At 41.3% G+C, this 22,676-nt stretch overlaps 1 protein-coding gene across 17 annotated transcripts in view; it reads left to right on the top strand.

Moving 5' to 3' along the window:
- LOC136449172 (zinc finger MIZ domain-containing protein 1-like) overlaps positions 1-22,676 on the top strand; it is a 120,421-nt gene that overhangs the window by 79,626 nt on the left and 18,119 nt on the right. For 12 of the 17 annotated variants that reach the window (XM_066449030.1, XM_066449029.1, XM_066449033.1 and 9 more), the window contains 3 exons: positions 18,490-18,625; positions 21,282-21,584; positions 22,111-22,366. In XM_066449030.1, coding sequence (XP_066305127.1) covers positions 18,490-18,625; positions 21,282-21,584; positions 22,111-22,366 — 695 coding nt within the window. Of the gene's footprint in view, positions 1-397; positions 588-1,378; positions 1,474-13,248; positions 13,369-17,914; positions 17,964-18,489; positions 18,626-21,281; positions 21,585-22,110; positions 22,367-22,676 lie in introns of those variants that run through there. The other 5 variants (XM_066449040.1, XM_066449043.1, XM_066449041.1 and 2 more) reach the window with 5 other exon arrangements.

Below are 22,676 nucleotides of genomic sequence, written 5' to 3'. Positions count from 1 at the left end.
AGCAGGTTATTTATTTTCACAACTGAACCATTTTTGTTTGTTTGTTGCCTCTCAATTTACACCTTGGTTAAGTAGGTTATGTTTGTCTTTGTTGTCTTTTTATGCAACGCTGTCGCTACTTTTTGTTCCCTTTACAAAGCATCAGCCTAAGGCAAGGCAAACGTTTGCATAATGTTGTGTCAACCCCCAACCAGTCAAAAATAGATCCTAATCATCGAGGTATAACAGCTTTTTGACGCATGACTTTTGGAAGGATTCCATGCTGCCTACGTGAGTAGGGCGTTTACGTCTCCTATAACAACGGCTGATGATGTCATGACCAGGCTAGCTGGTTGAAATTTCCTCCCTGCAAATGCGTAGAAGGACTTTCACATGCAAATGAGGGCAGCTGATTAATATTCATGAGTCCCTTTGTGTGGCCTGACCCAGCAAGAAACCAGACAAAACCCTTGCTTGATCCTGTACTGTGAGGGAGAATCTTCCAACAATCACAAAACCATCAGGCACTAGTTAATGTCCCAGGATTTCCCTCCCAAGTATTACTGAGTTTTCCACCTGACCGTCCCAACAATCTGCAGAACGATGGGGTAAGGAATTCGTCATTTGCTTCTTGTTGAAACTCTGGCTTGAGCTGTAGACAGGCCAGCTGATGCTAGTGATATGCAGTGGTAATTACACATGTACACAGTATACCCAGGGACCAAGCTTCTTTAATCTTTAAACAGCCCTGCACCAATGTGTAGGGACAACAGGGGAAAGCTTGTGTTTGTCTGGATCTCCTGGCTTCCTAGTGGTTGGGCCTGGTCACAAGGTTTTGGCTGTGCAATGTGGTTATCCCTCGTCAAGCTTTGATAAACTCATGTCACTCTTCAGGGGTCATTGTCCTAGGTAACAAAGGCCTCTGTGGGGAGGGGGGCAGTTACTGTGACGCATGGCTTTGCTGGTAGCTAGACTGAGTGTTGAGAGTCGTGATCCCCTAATGTTGGGGTGGCTTCTACTGTGGGAGAGGGATGGGGCATTCCTCACATACACCCTCCCTCTGATTCAATATGGTTGTGTGGGAGAAGTGGGGTCAGCGGTCATTTCACTTCTTATGGCGTGTTTGGGGGAACCCCAGTGGCCAGTCACCAGTATGTTTCAAGCAGTTGTAAGATGAAACAACTGTAGTGTAACACATTTATGCAAAGGAATAGTGCTCAAAATCTATTGCCCTGTTCCTAGAAACAATCAGAGTAAGAAACTCTACACGAGGAAGGGAAATTGTAGTCCCGCCATGCAGTAGTTGTGGGCCCTCCCCAGACAGCACTGGTGACAGAACTTGTCTAATTTACACTGGGTGGCCATTTATACATGTGCAGCTGGATTGGAAGAGGCATAATTGGGTCTTACTGGATGTCTGGTATGCCCTGGCATTTACTCACACATTGCTGAGGAAAGTGGGCAACCCTCTGAAAGAACAGAACGCTCCACGTTGTGAGTTCACAATACGTTTGTGTTTTTACAACTTGTAAAATGTTTGATTACAGTTTGTTCTGCATCTGTTTCTCATTCTAGTGTATACCAGCACTGAAATGAAAGACTTTCTGGTAATTTTCCTGGCTTTTTGCATTTTCAAGTTTTTTTTTGTGTGGTTGTTTTTGGCCAACATCCAACCTGGTCTTATCACTTTTCATCAACTAAATAACTCTATAATCAAATTAACCTTTGTGAACCAAGAGTGTGTGAAAAAAAATGCCTCCTTTGTAATGTTATCAGATATTTCTACTAAAACCATCATCAATTGAACCTTTTCAGCACTAATGACCACTTCTAATTGCTCAAAGGTCCTCAGGGAACCACTGGGAAAAACCCCTTGCCTGGCCCCTCTGAGAAATCCAGCATGCCTATGCAAATTAGTCTGAATTCTGTGATATGATAACGGGATCTGCCAGAGGGTGGCTGCCCAGTTTGTGTAAACGTGATGGTTTGTCACTCAACCAGGTCATTCAAAAATGGCCTTTCTTTACCCACCGTGGCAAGTGGGCGGATTAACTGGCGCTAACTTTGAATTGATTGTGTATTGTTACTTGCATCTATATCCATAGCATAGATAGCATAATTAGTCTTTCCTGTTCAATTTCCTATTTAAAAAGTTAGTACCCGTATAACAAACATGAGGTGTTTCTCTTTTTCAGAAAAGTTAAATTCATACATTTCAGACATTAACATGAAAGACCAAATTGTTGAGTTCAGTTATTGCAAAAAATCCAACCCTCCTTCCCTATCTACTAGTACTATTGTAGACTTTACGTAGTTTCGAAGGCTATGTGGAACAGAAGTATTTTGGCTACCAGATCTCGGATTATCACACCTCACAGTCACATGTAACTCTAATGTAGCTTCCCTTTCCATCACCCGAGTTTGGACAATTTGTTGTCTGTTTAGAGACAATTTCACAATACACACATTTTGATAACACTGATTTGCAGTGTGAGTGTGTCCCTCTCTGCAATATACAGACAACACAAGGATGTTTATTATAGGTTATTATAATGCACAAAGTAATTTTTGATGATATGCATTTATTATTCTATTGTGAGTTTGTCTAAGTTGATCCACAGAATTCATAGGGGTTCTATTCTGCTGATCTGCCATTTAGATAAAGCATGCCCAGTTCAAACAGTAGCTTCAGCGGATTTACAGTTACTAACTGGGTGTTGAAAAGGGGGGCCTTTGTGTAAACAACTTGAGGAATCACTAAAAAACAAATTTAGCCTGCTTTTGAAAACAGGCTATTAAACAGGGATCTGTATACTGGAGTGGTAAGTTATTTCTGTTGAGTGCCTTAATTTTGTATATTGGTTGGAAATACTGTACTGATACAACAAGGGAACACTACAGCTAAGGTCTAAACAAAGATTACAATAGCTGAAAGCTGCATATGAAAATTGGTCTGAAAATAAGACATTATTAGTAATATTACGTATGCTTGCATTTGCTCCTGGGGTGACTAGAGGTTAACCCATGCCTTCATACGGATCAGATTGAGTATGTGGCAAGGTCGGATGCTCAGGGTAATGTCTGTGGCCTTGGGATCTTCTCTTCCAGCGGAAGCCAGGACAGGGGTTTAATCTGGTTTGTCAGCTTATGTGACACCGTGGGCTTGTTGGACTGCACTGAGCATTAGTGTGTATAAATGCGCATAATTAGTGGTTGCATGTTGCGGACATCATAACAAACAAGTAAGGGCATGCTGCTAGCATGATTATAAGTTCCACAGAAGCTGAGGATAAAATTTGATGGTACCCTTGAGAAGAAAAATTAGAAATGCACACTACTTTCTGCCTTTCTGGTTTGTAGTGATGATGATTATTTAATGATCTCTAATATTTTTGGCAACACAGTGTGAAGACACAGTGATAATCTTCACACGAGAAAGGCTTCCACCCCGTTCCCATGTACTCTCCAAGCAGAGGTGTGGGTCCGACTGGTTTTTGACGTGTTTTTAGGCGTTTTTGACAGGCTCTCTATTTTGTCTCTTCTTTTTTTTATGTCATTGTGTGGGTTGGCGACATAAAAAAAAGAGACAAAATAGAAAGACCAACAAAAACTCCTCTGCTTGGAGAGTAGTTCCCATGTGCATATTTATGGCTCTGCGGTTTGTGGCTGGAAGAAGAAGGGATGGAATATCGATGTGAAACTGCTAATTTGGCTGGCACCAGCAATGTCTTCAGGGAAAAGGTCAGAGTAGAATTAGCCTGACCCTGCTGTCCATTAATCTACCACAGCAGCCAGGGAAGAATCTCCCAATTCCAGCCTCTTAAAAGAAAATGAAACCCAAAATCTACTGCGGTAAAACCATGAAAATGTTAAAATGTAAATTATGTTGTAATTTTCACCCACACACAGTTTGGTTTCCCATTATTGTTCATTCATCTGTAGATAATGTCCAAGTGTCCATATTTACTGACATAACTAAGGGAGATAATTGCATATGTATTTATTTGAAATTCAGCAGTGTTTCCCTCGGGCTTGAAGCAGCACAATCCAATATATCTATGATTTGGCCATGGGTAGAAGTGAAGTGAACTGCTAGATTGAGAAATGTAAATTGTAACACAAGATGAAATTTTGTGGGCACTGTGTGTAACTCAGAGGTCAAAATGTAAAAAGAATTTTTAGGAAATGAAAATGAAGGTTTAGTGACGTCACTGCCGATACAGTAACTCAGGGAATGTTTAGTATGTGTATGGTAATATGAAATGGTGCAAGAAATAAGACTGAAATTTTTTGAAATTGTAGACATCACCGAACAGGTAACATCATTCAGTTTGCATGGTGTGGAATCATGACTTTCGTCACACCAAATATGGCTGGTGTTTGACTTTGTATTGTTACGCTATCTTCTTGGAAGTGAAGCTGCTTTATTTGACCTCAGTTTGACGTCATACTCATAGCACTGACACTAAAATGGCTATGAAGGTAGATTACCTTGCATCCACCCCCTTTTCATGTCATATTCATGATTGGCATCTCTGGTAATTTATTCGTGAAACACCAGTATTTACATCGTACTACAGGTACAGCTACCCATCTTTCCTGAGCAACCGCGACGCATAGGTATTCTCGTACTCAACAACTGCTTACATTAGTTACAAAAGAAGCCCACTTCCCACACAACCACCACCATCACCACCATGCACATTTAGGGTAGAAATAAATTGGAGACACAAATAATTGTCTATGTATGGTGTATGCTGACATCCCCATATTCCCATGTGCACATGTCCCAGTTGAGTTGCTAGCTTCCTCCGTTACATTTGCATATCTACCCTTTCATTATCTTTATAGTGTACATGTATACCACTGTTTAACTGTTGTATATGTAGATGATAACATGTGTCTTGCAAGTTGCAACCTCACAGTACAATCTGTGACTTGTTTCAGAGGAATGAAGACAAACTTTGCATCAACAACAGGAGGATTGCAATTCCCCAAAGCTAGCTTGCTAATTTTCGGTTAGAACCGGGTAACATGAAACCATGAGGAAAGAAGACGATCCACATGCTTTTCGAAATGTCTGCATGATTGTTGTTCTTTCAGTATTCATTTTATTCTGATTGCACGTCAGTTTGTGTGATAGATATCTCGACAGCTGCCATCAGCAGCCATTTTCCATGGTTTATCATTTTTTATGTCAGCTGCTTCCAAGATAATATCAGCAATTTCCCTTAATGGGATTCTACCAGTCTAGAAAAGGGAGGAAAGATACACCTTGTCAATATTTCATTACAATGAAGGGTTGTAGAAAATAAGCTTATCACATGTTATTACAACATTCATGGGACAAAAGAGCGACAACTATGATATGTATGCATGTATATCAGATGCACATGTATATAATGTAGTGATCAGATATCACAAATGCATGATTGTCATGAGGGTGAGAATAATTATGTGTGAGTCTCAGTGTGCCTAAGTTTTCTTAGAATTGTTTTACGTTCTTAAATAAAAGAATCTAATCCATGTTATCATTTTTTTCATATCACCGCTAATAAAAAGGCAAGAAAAGAAAAAATAGACTTATGGGTTGAGCTGCCTTGTGTTAGTGACATTTAACTGGTCAATAAGGAAGAAACAAAAGAAATTTTTCTTGTGAGCAACAACGCATTCTCGAGCATGTGTTGAGGATGTGTTGTTATTCACCCCTGATGGTTGCCAAGGGGGTCACTTGAACTTTGGAGCTGTTGTGGTCTCATTTGCATATTGTGACCAAGGTGAAGGTTCTTGTTTGCACTGACTGAGGCCCAAGGCGAGAAATGCTGATTTTGGACACAAGTCTGTTACACCACTAGTTTTGTTTTACACCTTAGATATTCCTTGTTGCCATCACAAATTCAATGAGTTTAGAAGGTAGAAAGTGGTGGATTGTAGGCTGGAGGTATTCTCCAAGCAGAGGCTTTGGTCGGGGGGTAGTAGTGGCCAGGGTTTTTTTAACATTGCCTCCCGGCCACTACTACCCCCCGACCAAAACCTCTGCTTGGAGAATAGGCTGGAGGTTCCAGGCACTGACCTGCTTTGAGTTTGACTTTGAACCCTGGCCAGACTTTAACCACTGAATGTTTAAGAACTCCGAACTCACCATGCTAAGTACAGCATGCTCCCAATGAATCAAACCAATCAGTTCCTTGCACAACTTTTACTTACCAAATGAAAGTACAGAACAGTTGAGATGTTATTTCTTTGACCTTATTGACCAGTCAGGTAAAGAATGAGGGACTTCAATCCAGACCCCCATGTTCAATGATGTTGGTGTACTGTGCATTGTGACTCATGACGCAGGTGTCTGGCATATTGTCACAACAGTCCGTGCTGATTTGCGTGTAGAAGCCCTTCATCAGGTGTATTACGTAGCCTGCCCCCGTGTTGACGTGCAGTGGCGACAGCAGACAAAGAGGTGTGCGCCTACCTGAGTTTTGCCCAAGGCAAGACACAATCCTTAGCTGGTAAGCAATAGCAGAAAGAAACAGCTGGTGGACTGCACACCCTTCATTTTACAGCTTTGTGTAGTTATTTTGGTGAGGATTTTGTTGGAAAGCTTTCAAAAACTTTGTTTTGAAGACTTTAAAGTTGACAGGTTACACCAAATGAACAAGGCTGCCTTGTGTGATTAGGGTACCAAGCTTCAGTGCAAGATTCGGAAGGGAGTCATTTTTGGCATGAAGGGGAGAGGTGACAACTTCTAAACCTCCTCCCTTATTCTGTCACATATGGGATTCATCTTTGTACTTTATTTGAGATGGCTTGAGATTATCCAAGTGAAATATTCTTAGAAATCACCAGGCATTAGCCTACCAAGGTCAAATGGGGACAATGTCTATTTCTGTTGAAAACAACTTCGTGATACGGCTATACCACTCATCTCCTCAGTAGAGGGGGGGAAATTCTCCCAGCTTAAAACATATCTCATGTACAGGAAAAGTTAGATTTTTTATTTGAATGTCATTGCATTAGTTAAATGATTTGAATTTGTTAAGTTGCCAAAATGATGGTGAAGATGACTTTCTATACATTTCACACCCCTTCTGCAATTATGGTTTACCCCAGTTTTTGTTCCCATATTCTGTCCTTGATTTACTGTTGGTACAAAACTGCAAAATATTATCATTTCATAGTTGCCAAGTAATCATTACAACATTAAAAATAGTAACAAATCTGTCTCAGACTTTTCATGCAGCTCAGCTTTCAGCCAATGGCTGATGAGAGGAAAGCCATACTCTGATGATATAATTAGCAAGAAGGCCCTAATGTTTGAGACAAAACATTATTTGTTGTGAGGAGAAAGTTGGGGAATTATGGAGATCGAAAATGATAACAACTTGCTCCAGGAAATCACACACCTAAATGCAAAATAACAACAGCAAAAAAAGAATTACACAAGCTGGGGACCACAACTTCCCTCCTTCCTGATTCATTTTTGGTCCGCCCCTTTCAATTGTCTCCAAAAATGTGGAGTCTTGGTTCTAAATGCCCTCTCCAAAGTTTGTTTGTCAAATGAAGTCTGCAGTCCTTGGCTTGGTCATTGCATTTGCACAATCGACTGCAGATGAAAGGCTGGGAGTGATTGAAACTGCCACTCTGACTGCAGGGTACTGCATCTAATGGAGATGGAGATCACTCTCAGAAGGATCCTGCTACATCCAGATATCACTTATGGATTTTTGGCCTCCCTTCTCCACCTTCCTGTCTATTGTGTCGTTTGTCTTTGTCACTGGTTTGGTGCCAGCACATAGAACACCTTGTCTGAGATGAGCACACAGTGCAGCAATCAGTCAGCTGTTGACCCCAAGCGTAGGTCAGCCAGTCAGCCATGACAAGTTTACATTGCCAGCCTTGGCAGTGCCATTCTGTTGAAGGTAAAGCTGCAGCCTTGCCCTAGCCCTGCCCCTTCGCATACTTTAGGATAAAGTTTCAACTGAGCAGATCTCTTATCAGAGGACAAAGGGGGAATGACTCAGTCAGTTTTGGGTGGAAAGTGTTGCAGGTTAGGGTGGCGGAAATATTTGTAGTTTGCAGAACGGTGTTTGCTTTGTTACTGTATCATTGACTGAAGCCAAATGTAGACACGTTGGTTTGATCAGTCCTGCTAATTCCACCATGCTACGTTGAGCTGAAATTACCTTTAAAACGTTTAACCATGCACATCCTTTGTTACAATTTGCAAAAGAACTGACTGTTACAGTGTTAGTTTTCCTATCAGCACAGAAATAAGATACCATATGCTACATAATACATAACGTTATTCTCAAAGTGAAACATTGTAAGTAGCCCAGAAAGTTTTTAGGTGCATCTTGTGCTGTTTTTACTTGTCACTGATAGCAGCATCAAATTTGTCCTGGCCCATCAAACTTATGTACGCCGGGAGATGTCTAAAAAAGGACCCTGAAAAGTCTCTTGTGGACTGTGATGGTGATGCAGATGCTGAAGCACACTCTCAGCAGCCATGAGAAAGTCCTGCTCTGGTGCTCGAGCAACACCTTTCCATTTGCAAGGTGGCAGGAGGATCTAATTGTATTGATTCGGAGGACATTATGCGCGGGGCCTGAGTGCCCCTGATGTATATAATGTCAGGGCCAGATTAATTTCCAGTGTTTCGACGTCTGCGTCATAAGAATCCATCAGCACAAGTTGAAATGGTACTGAGGATGCCTCCGATAGATAATGTAGGAAAAGGTCACAACCATTATTCAAAGCCTAACGGTAATGGCATCTTTAGCTGAGTACCATCTAAATTGCAAAGCAGTGACCAGTTGAAGAGATGCAGACATATCCACGCACGACGTAAAGGCAGGCATTCTGGCAAATGGCCTCCGAAGCAGCTTGGCGGGTGTTGCTGTTGTTTTTTTTCCAATACCAACTGCATACTCTTTACAAATTGCTAATGTCCTGTGATGGTTGTTGTAATCCAGGATTGGAAAAATGTGAAAATGTGGGAGAACACCCATGGACTGATGCAGAAGGTTCTGCAGGAAGAGCCCATAACAATCTTTTAACCTTTTTACACCTCCCAGATAGAGTCCATTCCGAGTCACCGCGAGGGTTTTATAATGATATTTGTAATCATTTTGAAAAATTTCTAATAAAAGAATATCTGACTGACAATAGTTCTAAATTTTTCTAAAAGATCAAATACAGAATATGAATTTATTTGAATTTAATTAGATAACTTGGAAATATTTTGAAAGTAACTGCACAAAAACCTCTTTATTTGTAATAATTTCTAAACATCAATGTGATTATTTAACTTTTAGAAATATTAACAAGAAATGGTAGAAAATGGTTAACAATGGTAGAATGGTGATTGCCCCCATAAAAGTAGGTGCTAATCTGGCCCTTCTGTCTGCCTTTGTACATCTTTAGACTTCACTGCAGGACACCGCTCGGTCCTTTGTGGAAAGCATTCTTCCCTAAACTTTGCAAGGATGTGTGAATTGCTTTTTTCACAGCCCTCTGACCTATTTATAGAGATGTTACATATAACGGTAGAAAATGGTAAGAAATTGTAAAAAATTGTAAATAATAGTAGAATGCTGTTACCATTATTTAGAAACCATTGTAAATATCATATTCTACGTCATGAATATTTCTAAAGTTTTAGAAAACTTAAGAAATATTTAGAAAGTTGAAATCACATTCAAAATATTTCAAAAGTATCAAATCTCTTACACAAATAATAACAATAACTTGAAAATAGTTCTGAATTATGACAATAACAACCCTCGCGGTGACTTGGAATGGACTCTAGTACTTGGGCTCCTTTTATATAGCCGGCAAAGGGAAAGTCTACTAAATTGCCAGTCTGAAAAAATGAGTTTGAGGTCAAATGTGCGCCTTAATTTGATATAATATAGAACTTCCTTTTTAGCGCAAGGATTTACAAATTTTTGTTACTGCAATATATTTCACAGTCCGTAATGCAAAGATGAAGGTAGTTTGAATCTTTTGTGTAAATTTTAAGGTAGTTGCATCCAGGCTTTCTTGACAGTTGCAGCCACCTCTGTGGTGAGGGTGTTTTGAAGGTGTGGCGAGGCCACATTGGCAATATGCTAGAATGTTCTGTCTTTATGGCTCCACAGGCATGCATGGGCTAACCTGGCCCATTATTTTTCCCTCAGAAGGTGCAGAGTGTGATAAGTCAATACCTCATGAGGGAAGGTTTATAAGGCGGAAAATATGCATGGGGGGCGGCGATCCATTTCTCCGGACGGAAATGACAAGACGATTTATAACTTGTTTGCAGTTGGATGGAAAGATAATGACAATGCATCCACGATGGCCCTCGCCAGTATGGTGCTTCTTGCAATCACAATATCGCTTTCCCGTTGTCGTCGCACAAGGAGCGATTCGCTGTGGAGAGGTCTACATCAAACGTGCGATGACATTAGTCATGATGTGCGTAGTGACGCAGCGTTGATAACAGGATGGTTACTTCAAGATGCAAGGATGAAAAAGGAAAAGGAGGAGGAGGAGGAGGACTTCAAGATGCAAATGACACAGGAATAGCTGTCATCAGGGACCACTGAAATGTTGAATTGTTTTACGTACTAGTATTCAACCTTCTTGATTAAAAGTATTCCTTGCATGCTGAGCAATGACTACCTTTTATCCAGGTAGAACATTAAATTTCTTCGCAGTCTGGTGAACGATCAACGCTGAGCAAACTGATAGCAAGGTTTTCTTTCAAGTTGGAGGTTAATTTACCAGGTTTTGAGTGGCTTAAATGTTTTTCTTTGGCAAATTGGAAATGGCATACCCCGAAGATTTGGAAATTAGGTGATCGGTCTGTGTCCATCATGATTGGGCGTTGCCACAGTGCTGGTATATGAGAGTTAGAAACGATGCGTTCATTTACGGCCACGCCAGTTGGAGTAATGCCACAGGCATCCCAAGGGACGCCGTGCCTGCTGGTGAATTCGTATGTATCAGATGCATTGGCAGTTCACGGTAGTGAGCGATGGTTCTTTGAACTTGAAGGGAAAAGTTGTTTTATACCCAGGGGACACCCTGCAGGATGTTGCGTCACCAACGTTTAATGTTTATTTCCTGTAGGGTAGTGCGTGCATATTGAAGAGCCTGGCCAAAAATCTGGTATTTCTAAGAATTCCCCCATTTAAAAATACTGTGCCAAGTTGTGGTAAGTCCAGGTTCTTACAAGTCCACATTAAGATCCCCTCAATTTTAAGTGGCCTTAACCTTGAAGGAACTAGTGATATTAGCACTCAGGCTTAAATCATTGACGTACTTGGTTATGTTCGATCGTCTTCTGGCATCCCTCCAGTGCTAGATAAAGCAGAAGGAAGAGTAATGGGCTTGTGTACAGGATCATTACAGGATTTGTCAAGTAAGAAGAGTCCTCAAACATCTTTACTTGTCTTGTGTAGCCTTACTGTCAACGATAGAGAGTTAGGCAGAAGGGATCTCGGCAGAAGGAAGCCTACACCCATGTTGACCCCCCTCCCCTACAATTTGTGGTGATATTTCCCTTTCCCAAAAGTAGGAAATCGGTGGTGGAAATAGGCAGCACCTTCCTGGTAGTTTCCCGCTGACCTTGCCTGTTGGTGGACTAGGAAGGAAGCCACAGGGGTTGCGGTGGTCTCCGTAAGTCATCACTCTTGCATTAGGTACCAATTTCCATGACTTCCCATGTAATCGCACCCAGCGCATCCGCTTCCAACCAACAACGTGACGGCACCAACCAGTCAATCACCTGGGGACGACCATGCGGGGAGAATACTAATGAGGCAGTTAAGTGTTTGAGAAACTTTCCGCATTTGCCAGTGGTTCAATCAATCAGGAACGTTGTGCAATGCTCGTCCCCAAAGCAAAGGTGTAATGGGGGAATTCGGAATATTGAATACCTGTGGACATCGGTAACAAAGCCCCATGTGCGATGTTTTCAGTCTTTTGCATGGAAACTTAGAAGAGATTTCACATACACAGCAATGTATAATGAATTTCATACCTCGTTTTCTGTTATACAATGATGAAATGCTTTTGAGGAAGAAGTATTGTTCATTTGATTTTTTTATTGGTTCATCTGTAAGAAGATGTTTTATTGGTAAGGCCTGATTGTCTGAAGAGCTTCAAGTGAAATCATTGTTAGAAATAAACCAGGAGGAAATGTACAATATAAAGGCATATTCCTTCCTAATATCTTAACATCAAGGGCAGTTTGCATTCATTATAATGTTAATGTGAAATTTCATTTCTGCCGGAATTTCGATAATGATCGCCAAATTATATTTGTGTAGCATAGCGATTACTCTGGTAGCTATTGGGCGGGTGCCAAATTTCTTCACTCATCCATTAATTAATCTCAAGATATGTTGTTTATGAAGGCAGAGCCAGTTGTTGATTATGACAGTAATATATCATTGCAGCTGTCTATTATGGAAGAGTCCACTGCCACCAGTAGGGGGGCAAAGCGAGAAATATGGGAAGTTGTTAGTTTTAACAAACGATGACAACTTTCTACCACACAAAGAGGTCAACTTAATGTTTGATACTTTTTTTTCTTGTATTGCTGAAACCTTGTGAAACAAACAGCGTTTTTCTACATCAAGATACCTCTGAAAATCCCCCCTATGGATGTAGTGGTAGGTCTGTGAGAGCTGTCATCTCGTTACAATGGGAGGGGTCCATTAAATACAGCTGGGTGAAAGTGCATGTGAGATTAATTGAATCAGGTCCTGATTGCCTATTTACCATTGATGTACCAGGCATCGCAGGAATGGCAGAAATGTATTCATGTGGGAGGATTCATCTTTCTTCGATAGGGCATATTTGATGTGTAATTTTGCGTGATCTTGTCAATTTTCTGGTGCAATTTTTTGTGACCAACTGTGGCCGTTTTACTGCCAGGCCAGGGTGGAAGGAGATATATGGTGTAGTCACACATCCCCCCGACCCCAGAGGACGGGCCATTGGTTGACACCATCCAACTATTTATTCCTACTCCACAATGTGCATATCAAATTTGATTTAGCAACCAGCTGTTATAGCCAATATCCTCACTCCCCCTGGTTTTAATTGATCCACGGGGACACCCACCTGATGTGGATTTCATCCGCATCTCAGAAGCTCCCGGTCATAATTGCCCTTTGATGCACATGCCCGATCGTTCGTAACACCGCAGCATATTCACGAGTGGTGGTAGTTGGGACAGCGGGGTAAATGTCTGGGAGGGTGGCCGGTTGACGGCACAGCCATTAGCAGGTGCAGCATGGGTGTAAAGCGTAGTCACTTATTGGCAGATGGTAGTGTTTCCCAGACGTTGGTGTGGATAATGTGGCAGGCGTGCCCCCACTGTGACCTAACCCTCCCGCTTGTGTGAGTACCCTTTCATGCCTTATTTCCAGCCTTTTCCGTGTGTTATTGCTGTCCCCGGGAAACCCTATTGAAACATCCCTGCTCAGCTGAGCAGTAGCGTGGATGTACAACGTGATTGTGATGTCATAAGTGATGTGTCTACTCACCACTACTGTGGGTTTTGCAAGGTCCCGTACCATTGGCCAATCCTTGACATGCAACCATCATACAGGCCACAAAGCCTTTAATGTCTGGGACTCAGGTTGGGTTAGAAGGAAAAGTAGTGGTATTAGTGGGAACATGTGTGATGGTATAATTTGTTTCCCTGTGTGTAATCTCTGGAGCAACAATTCATATTGTCAGGATAAATATAATTACCTGATATGCTTATTGATTTTTGGCTGTGTATATTTTACCACGCTGAGTGGCAGCCTGAGCGAGTAAACTGCTGTCAGGGAATAACAACACTGGTGCTCAGATCCTGCTGTGGTATTAACTGTGGACATTTTGAAACAAATATGTTCAGATTGTACTTCCTTGTGTGATGAAAGGGCTACTGTATGGTAACAAGCTGCTTAGCATTTTAAATATTTTGCTTAAAATGATAAACAGAGAGTTATGTTTAACAAATTTGTTCCATACTGAATACATATGTTGGCTGATTTACTTGGGAAATGTGGACTGTAGTATCAATGGCCAACACATTGTAGTAATATCACAGCTGTGTATCACAATTTGTGCTCAAAATATTTTACAATGCTTCCTGTGTGTGTGTTCCTCTTTGCTCCAAGGCTGTAATGTTTCTTCCTGACATCAAACAGTTTAATTTCCCTACCTTGTACCTCCTGAATTATGCACGCAGCCTTGTATGCCTCTCATGACTTAATTATTCCTGATGCCATTAGAGGCTGTTGTCATTTCAGTAAGCCACCCTGTTCCTTACCTACAGTTAAAGCAGCATGCCGTATGATTATGCACCCGCTTGCCTTGTAAAGGTTGTAGACGTTAGTGCACTGTTTGTCCATTGCAGCGTTGAGTGGTGCAGTGTTCGGACTGTGTTCCCGGACCAAGTGTTTACCTTTGGCACTGAGGGCAACAAATTATTTGGTTGTCATTGAACATAAATGGCGAGACAATGGGGTGAGAGGGTAGGGGCGTTCGGCCAGGATTTATCCAATTTGGGACATGCATCCTTTTATGTAGACAGCAATTTGGGTGAAGGGGGTCAAGGGCCATCCATATATTTATTGGTAGAGCAGTCGCGATGGTGAACCGGTTTGTTTGTCGTGTTGCAACTATCAACGTGGAAGTTTAAGTGGAATGTTTACTATGAAATCACAACAACAATTATCAACCGCCCATATCGTCATATGCCAAAGGATTGTGGGTTATTTATCTGTAAACAAGAAGTAAATACTTATTAATATTATGCTATGTAAGGCAGCGAACAGAATGGAAGTTATGATGTAGTAGTCTATTTTTAAGAATGGCCAAAATACTGGAAGTAAGGGAAGCTTTATTTTAGTAAATTTTTGTGTATTGGCAGAAATATATCATATGGTGATGATTTTCAAATGATATACTAGTAATATATTCAGTATTTTGCTTGATATTTCACCTGGGTGCTGATTGCACAGTTGCTTGCCACCGTGACTTAATTCATCGTTTTTATATTACACAAGAAAAACACTACTTTGATATCAAAGTCTGTAGTTGTTGTTGTTGCATCAGATAGAGATTATACTTGTAAATGCAGAAATGTTTTTGAGGGATTCAATTTCGCAGTAGGTAAAAAATGGAGTGTTCGCGGTGGTTTTGAGTTCACGATTGAAACAATAGTAGCGCTACAGTCACACAATGGAATGGCTTTTCGCGGTGGTCTTAAGTTCGTGGCAAAGAGTTCACTGTGAAAACCGCGAACAGAAAACCACCACGTACATTTCTGCCTTTACAGTATCTGATACATCATGCATGTGATATTTTGTAAATAGAAACTCTGCTGTGCCTCAATGGATGAATATTCATATAAATATGACTAACACCAGACTAATCATACCTTGAGTTCCAGGGAATTGGTGGTTACAGATGGAAAATTAAAAGATTTGAAATGTTATGAAAAAGGACAAAGAGATTTGATGAAAGGCTGTGAAGCTTCAAGGAATGTTATTGTATTATTGTTCCGGTGTCCAATTGATTTCCAAAGTATTTTGTTGATGAATATCCACTACTGGTCTGGTTTTTGATGCATTGCAAGGTTTGTGTCCATATGTTTTCTGATTCTATAACACCTACTTCGGTTGCCATGGCAATGCCGTCAGATAAATTAGTTAGATGTCCGATATGGAGAAAAAACAAATCCTCATTGTTTCTAGAAAGGTGACTTTATTTTTCAAATACATGTATGTCAAATTTTCCTGCTCCTGACAACTTTTAATCAACAACTATTACAGCAAACATTTTCATTTTACCTTGAGCTAATGCTGAATAAAGTAGTAAAATGTAGCAATGATATATAGTATAACGTACAACATGCTACAAAAATAATCAATTCCACCAGATGTCAGAAAGAAATAGGTTCTGAAGTACCGTAGTTCATTCTTTGAGGATAATCTGTGTTGAATTGTGTCTGAATCTGTTGATTGTAACTGAGTTGAGTTGCTGGAGAGGATCAGGTTTCAGTCAAGGCCAGGGGAAGAAGGTTCACCAACATATTGTAACCTTGCTGATGGAGAAGGTCACAGAGGAAGTTCTCTGTATAAACAAACATGTCTTCTTCAAAGGCAGAGTTGGATAATTGATTATTGAAGGGAATGAACGTTAAGAGATAAATTTGTATGCTATGAAGTCCTCATCTTTCTGGAAAAAAACTTGACAAATGAAGCAGAGGCATATGGAAAGCCAGCCTTAATTGTCTAGTGTTCAACATCTCAAAGACCTCAAAGAAATGTTTCACTGATTCCAGGCCTTGAAGAAGAGTAAAAGTGTGATTAGATTTCAGCTTGAGCCTGGGTATTATGGAATTCATCCTCATTGGTTATGTTGGTCCCTGGAGGGATTCATGTTGTTATGTTGTGGTATCCACTCCTTGTCTGTGGTCAGTCTGTCAATATAGCGGTAATTTTGATATCCTTGCTGAAGGGATACTGCTTCTCGTATTGGAAGCTTGGGGACTCATTTTGGATTAGCTTCCCGTCAGTCTTGTTTACAAGTTGACTCTGATGCTTCACAATATTGACGTTATCATCATCATCAGCAGTCGACGATTGAATTTAACAGTAGTTTTTATATTTGTATGTATTGGGACTTACATGGGGTTATAGAATCAATGTACAAAACACCAAACAAAATGTTAAATCAATGTTATCAAAATATACAAACATGTATCCACGCTGGTTTCTCCAGAAAAATTGTTGCTTCCCATTTGTATTGGCTAATTTGCTCAGTTACATCCAGCTTCAACCAGACTCAGAAGCGGACTAGACCGGGGTTGGGATGTGGTCTGGTGCAGTTCGTGGAAAAACCGGATTATCCTCTTTAGACTGGGAACGGTAAGCTAACTAGTCCAGTTAAAGTGGACTAGTTTGCTTTACCAGCACTCAGTGTAAAGTGCCCCTTCAACTGCTTGAAACCAGTCCATACTGCTTTCACTGTTCTACATGTAAACAGTGTCCTTATAGCATCACTTCTGCCCTCCATTATTGTAATATAATGTAGCTAGAATCTAATTTGAGCAGCTTAAGAGCAGTTTATTAACAGAAGGACCATGTATAGAGATACTACGCAAGCACTTATAGTTGAATGACGAGGTAGGGACGTATGACTTTCCACGTTCCCACGTAAGCAACAGCAAATTACGTGCTTCTGGAAATGCACCGTTTCCGGAGGGAATTTATCTGAATCATAAATTGACTGATGAAGTGTTGTTGTGTTAAGCTTTGTGACAGATGATTTGAACAGCTGATCTCTTGTGTGCATGATGTTGAACATGAACATATTTCTACTTTGGAAATGTTGGTTGGTTGGTAGGAAGGTGTCTGGTTGTCTGTGACTCTAAATGGTCCTTCATACCTTCAACAAGCCAGCACTCCAACTCCTCTCGACTATTTCAGTCACACTAAGCCCATACTTTCCACGATGAGAGTTGTCTCTTCATGAAGAAGAAGACCTATTGGGTGGAAAAATTGTCGTACTATAAATTTGAAGGGTACCTTGTATGTACCCTCTCATGGATTTCACATACAATGATGTGCCTACTTTCAAGTACAATCTTCATCACAATACCAAAAGTCAGAACAAATGTTCTGCAGTAGATGGTTCTTGTGCCTGCACAGAAGGTTTGCCTGTTAGTGTTACTCCCACATAATGGGGTTTCCATTGGGATTGTATGTATTCATGCGTCATGATCTAGGGAGGAAATGTGTCAGAGATCACATGATCAGTGTGACGTGGGTACCGTTGCGTCAGTACTCTAGTGCTTCCTCTGTGGGTGGAAAAAATTAAAAGTCACAAGGCAGTGAGTGTGGTCATTAAGTTAAAAAGTGAATCTTTCAGCTGGTGAGTTTTGGCAACACAGTACTACTGGATGAATGTCTTGAAAGATCCCAACCTTAGACATGGTACACAAAGCGCTTTCATGCCATTTGTGTTCATAAGTGATGCGACAGAGCAAGCTGGATACCATCTATATCACTTGAACCTGTTTCAACACCTGTTTTATTTCACAATATCTCTTGCAGCACCATGATTTCACTTCGATAGCACTCTCATTGCTGTTATATAACACTTGATGCCTTCCAGACTTGGAAAATTAGATTTGACTGGAGAAAATGGCTTAAGATGTTTTGCCATATTGGTGATTCATGTTTATAAAGGATTATTTACATGTTGCCAATAGCAACACCTTTTGGGATTTGCTCTCTTATCAAGGGCACTGCCTGGAAGGAAGAAGAGAAGATAATTACATGCTTTGTAGAGCATCATAACAAACAAACCATTTCAGCCCTTCTGCTAAGATAGGATGTAGTACATATTTACTGTGACATCATCCTTTGCCAAGGACAACTTACAGCTGACCTGGCAAGTGACTCTACCCTCCAATGGTCCACTGTTTAACCAGTCCCCGCTCTGTTTGTGTTCATACAGCTATGCTCTCGCTCTGGTGTGAGGACCTGGGAAGACTGTTACTGTTGAGACATCAGAAGAATCGTAACTCAGACGCCGCCAAAACAGTTTCCATGCACCAACAGATGCAGAAGAACCTTCCTCCTGTGCCACAAGGGTAAGTGAATATTGTTAAAAGTTGATGTTTAATTTTTTTATCACCTTGTATTAGAAATATTGTCTGTTCATACATTTACACATGTACAAAGAAGCGAGAAGAAGTCGACTCTACTGGAATAGCTTAGTTTAATAACACGATTTGTCTACTCTATATGTGTACGGCTTGTGTTGTTGTATTTATGTCCTTGTATACGTTGATGAAGGTTAGACATCCAGGTAATAAGATACGCCAAAAATAATTACTCAAGCAACTGGATAAGATTTTGAAACAGTCAGACGTTTCAGACAGTATCCACTGTCTTTTGTCAGTGACTAACGATAGGACTGAGAACACCAGCTTTATACCAAAACTCTGAATGGATATGTTAATGAGGTAAAGACAATTTAGGATGTCTTGAAGTAGTCTTCAAAAAGAAGATTAATTCAAGACAAAGTTATGCCAATAGTTCAATTAGCTACCGTTGTTCTAGTACAATAACATGTACATTGGGGAGACAAGTCGACCACTAAAAGAAAGGTACAAGGAACTCTGCCATTTACCACCATCTAAAACACAACCAGGGACACTCATTCAATTTCGAATCCACGGACATCCTAGATCGTGAAGAACGCTGGTTCGAACGGGGAATTAGAGAAGCAATATATGAGAGGATGTACAACCCCGCCCTCAACAGGAAAGGCGGTCTACGCGTTCAACTTTCAGGCACCTGGGATAATGCACTGCCCACCACCCCCCACCCCCGGACAAGCGACATTTAGTTACTGTACTAGAACAACGGTAGCTAATTGAACTATTGGCATAACTTTGTCTTGAATTAATCTTCTTTTTGAAGACTACTTCAAGACATCCTAAATTGTCTTTACCTCATTAACATATCCATTCAGAGTTTTGGTATAAAGCTGGTGTTCTCAGTCCTATCGTTAGTTACTGACGAAAGACAGTGGATACTGTCTGAAACGTCTGACTGTTTCAAAATCTTATCCAGTTGCTTGAGTAATTATTTTTGGCGTATGTCCTTGTATGTTCCATGTGTTAAGTTAGACGACCTGTACCTAGCCTCTCGGGGCATGAATGCACAATAAAGGTCTTTTATTCATTCCTTGTGGAAAGAGAGACAACATATCAAGATTGTTGTAACAATAATGCTATCTTTGGGAAGACAATACCAGTAGGAATTGGATAAATCTGATCAGCTGCCTTCAGGATTCGCGATTCAGATATCTTCATGATTATAAAAGTTACGACAATTTAAGATACCATCATGCATACAGGGAAACGTGTAAACAAGTTGAGACACAATCAAATGTATCGTTGGAAAAGCCAGCCGTAAGCCCAAACAACTGCTCTGTAACAAGGAAAGCCAGATATCATATCAGTGACAAATTATTTTGTCATAGATACTCTGGTGAATGCTCAACAACTTGGCTGTTTGCAGTCAGTCAGTCCCAGTCAGGCCCATACTTTACCTGTTTTATCCAATTGTGTTGATTCTTGCTTCTATGTTGGCCGAAGTCAACCAGATGCACTATGGAAAGGTGGACTTGACTAAGGAAGTAAACCTGGCATTTATGTGAGAAAAATGAAAGTTTATTATATTTCATCAAGAATAAATGGATAACAGAACAAGTGTTATGTACCAAATTTACTATGGCAAACCAAGTTCAAAATTAAATTCTTTCCAAAGGGTTGATAATCTGACTGCAGCTGTACCAACACAAATATCACTTGTCAAGAAAAAGACGCTTCCTTTGTACATCATGGCAATGTTGCAATTGGCTACAACCATCCACAATTTCCACTGTATAGTAGCCAAGAGTGGTTCCTATTAGGTCGTTATCACTCTTTTCTTCTACTCCAAACATGCTGTATTTAAGCATGCCTTACCTAATTATGGTAGGTCTGCCAGCGTCGCTCTTCCATTAGAATAACATGAATGTGTCAAAAGACATAACAAGTAGCAAAGCAGATCCCAGCCTCACCAAACAGTTGTAGGTATGAATAATTTAGCTGCAGCGAAAATGGGGACTGCTCCTTGGGGGAATCACGGCCTATCGTATTCCTTCACCTGCAGCCAGACATTTTCTCTTGTCTCATTAATGAAAAGGTGAACTATGATTGTCTGGTATGGCACCCAACCTCAAACCCTGGCTGAATTATTCATATTGTCTTCACTCGAGGTGGGTACAGGTTGTGCTTGGACATTTCCTGGTCAACACAACCCGTGTTGCCAGATGTCATTGTTGTTGATACACAAGGAGCATACTGTATATTAAGAAGTTGTAAATAGGGATATTATTAATTGGTTCTGTGGCCAGGCATTGAAAGCAGGGTTGTCGTCACTGGATTGCATAGATATCTGGTATCTGCTTGATGGTTTTGTTTTGGCTCGTATAGGAACAATCTATTTCTGTTTCCAAAAAGAGATATGTTTTTAAAAAGGCATCCAATAGATTTTTCAAAAAGGCTATGCAATATGACATTATTCACCTGCCACTGCTGCTAGGTATGGAAATAATCTTGATGTTTCAAATCAACAGGTTTTTCTTTCTGTTACGTTGTCACATGGCCCTGTCCACATGTCACATCTAAACATGCATACAATATTGGCTGTCCCACACACTTAACTTACTCCCCTTTTCTGCTCCTTCCCCAGTGATTCCACAGTAGCATGGCAACAAGGTAGCCAGCAACAGCAGTCCCTGTCTGTTGTCACTACTGTCTGGGGTGTCACCAGCACTTCCAACAGCCAGGCTCTTAACAACAACTCCCTGACCCCTGCTGGAACCAACGTCACGACCAGTATGAACCCGAACACGCACTTTGCGCAGCAGCAGCCCTTCACGGCAGCCGCAGCGAACGCAAACAAGCAGTACAACCCGCAGAACATGGGTCAGTACCGACGAGACGGTATGGGATACCCCAACATGCCGCCAAACAGGCCTCCACATCCAAACAGGTAAGGAAACTACATCTATCCCTGGACTAGCAGGAATTAGGAAACTTTACAGCAGCTTTATTTCTTGGGCCAAGTAGACAGTACAAGGGCAAGGATTGAGTTAGCAGAAGTCCTCCAGTCAGGAACTTGGGATGGGACTTGTTGATAATAATCTATTATCTCCTTTCCACCTGGCAGTTTAGCCATGTTTAGACATGTCCTCCGAACCCTCCAAGTAAAATTTTAAATCTCTCTTGTCTCACTGATAAGGTAGGCTGGTAACTGATCCCAGGGGACCCAGGGTATGTTGGCATCACCCCTTCTGTACAGCGCAAGATCCTCCTTGAAGTTGAACTTCAGCCAGTATTTCAACCTCCCCCCTGAAGCTGTCCACATGGCAGAAGTTTGAAAACAGTATGGGGTCACCTTTGTGGGTCCCTGGAATGATAATCCCCCCTCCCCCTGATGGCTCACAGATTGGGCTAGCTCCGTAATTCTGCCCGCAGTGGGGTGACGATGCACTGATCACTGTCCAATCCCCTTTCAGAGCATCCCAAAGAATCCAAACTCCACCTGAAGGAGCCAAACAGTCCCCCACTATTCTTTCCCACAGTGGTTATCCCCCCACGCCCAACACGCCGGGGCAAGGGGTCGGGCAGCCGGGTGACTTCACGCCGCCAGCCGCTGCCGCCGCCGCCGCAGCAGTCGCCGCCGCTGCCGCCACGGCAACAGCCACCGCCACAGCAACAGTGCAGGCTCTGCACGAAAAACAGCAGCTGAACGAGTATGGGCAGCAGCAAGGGGTGAGTACAGCACAGCGGAGAACACCAGCCTCCCTTCCACACGAAACATGCATCACCGATGTTGATAATAATTGCAAAGATGATTCCCCAACAGTGGTGGGCCTGAAGGAATCCTTTGGGTTTTTTTAGGAATTCTTCATCTTCACTTCTGTTTACCAGCATAAACTATATTTGGATTGACAAGGATTGTATTTCTACAGTTGTATGATAGCCTTGAAAAAAATTGGATTTTCCTTCATGCTCACTCACACTCACTTAGCGGTTTTATGGTTTATCATATGATAGCCTTGAAATGAAGTGGATTTTCCTT

The sequence above is a fragment of the Branchiostoma lanceolatum genome, chromosome 14 (genome assembly GCF_035083965.1).
Source record: "Branchiostoma lanceolatum isolate klBraLanc5 chromosome 14, klBraLanc5.hap2, whole genome shotgun sequence".
In the NCBI taxonomy this organism is placed as follows: Eukaryota; Metazoa; Chordata; class Leptocardii; order Amphioxiformes; family Branchiostomatidae; genus Branchiostoma; species Branchiostoma lanceolatum.
This window is presented reverse-complemented; position numbering and strand designations above follow the sequence as displayed.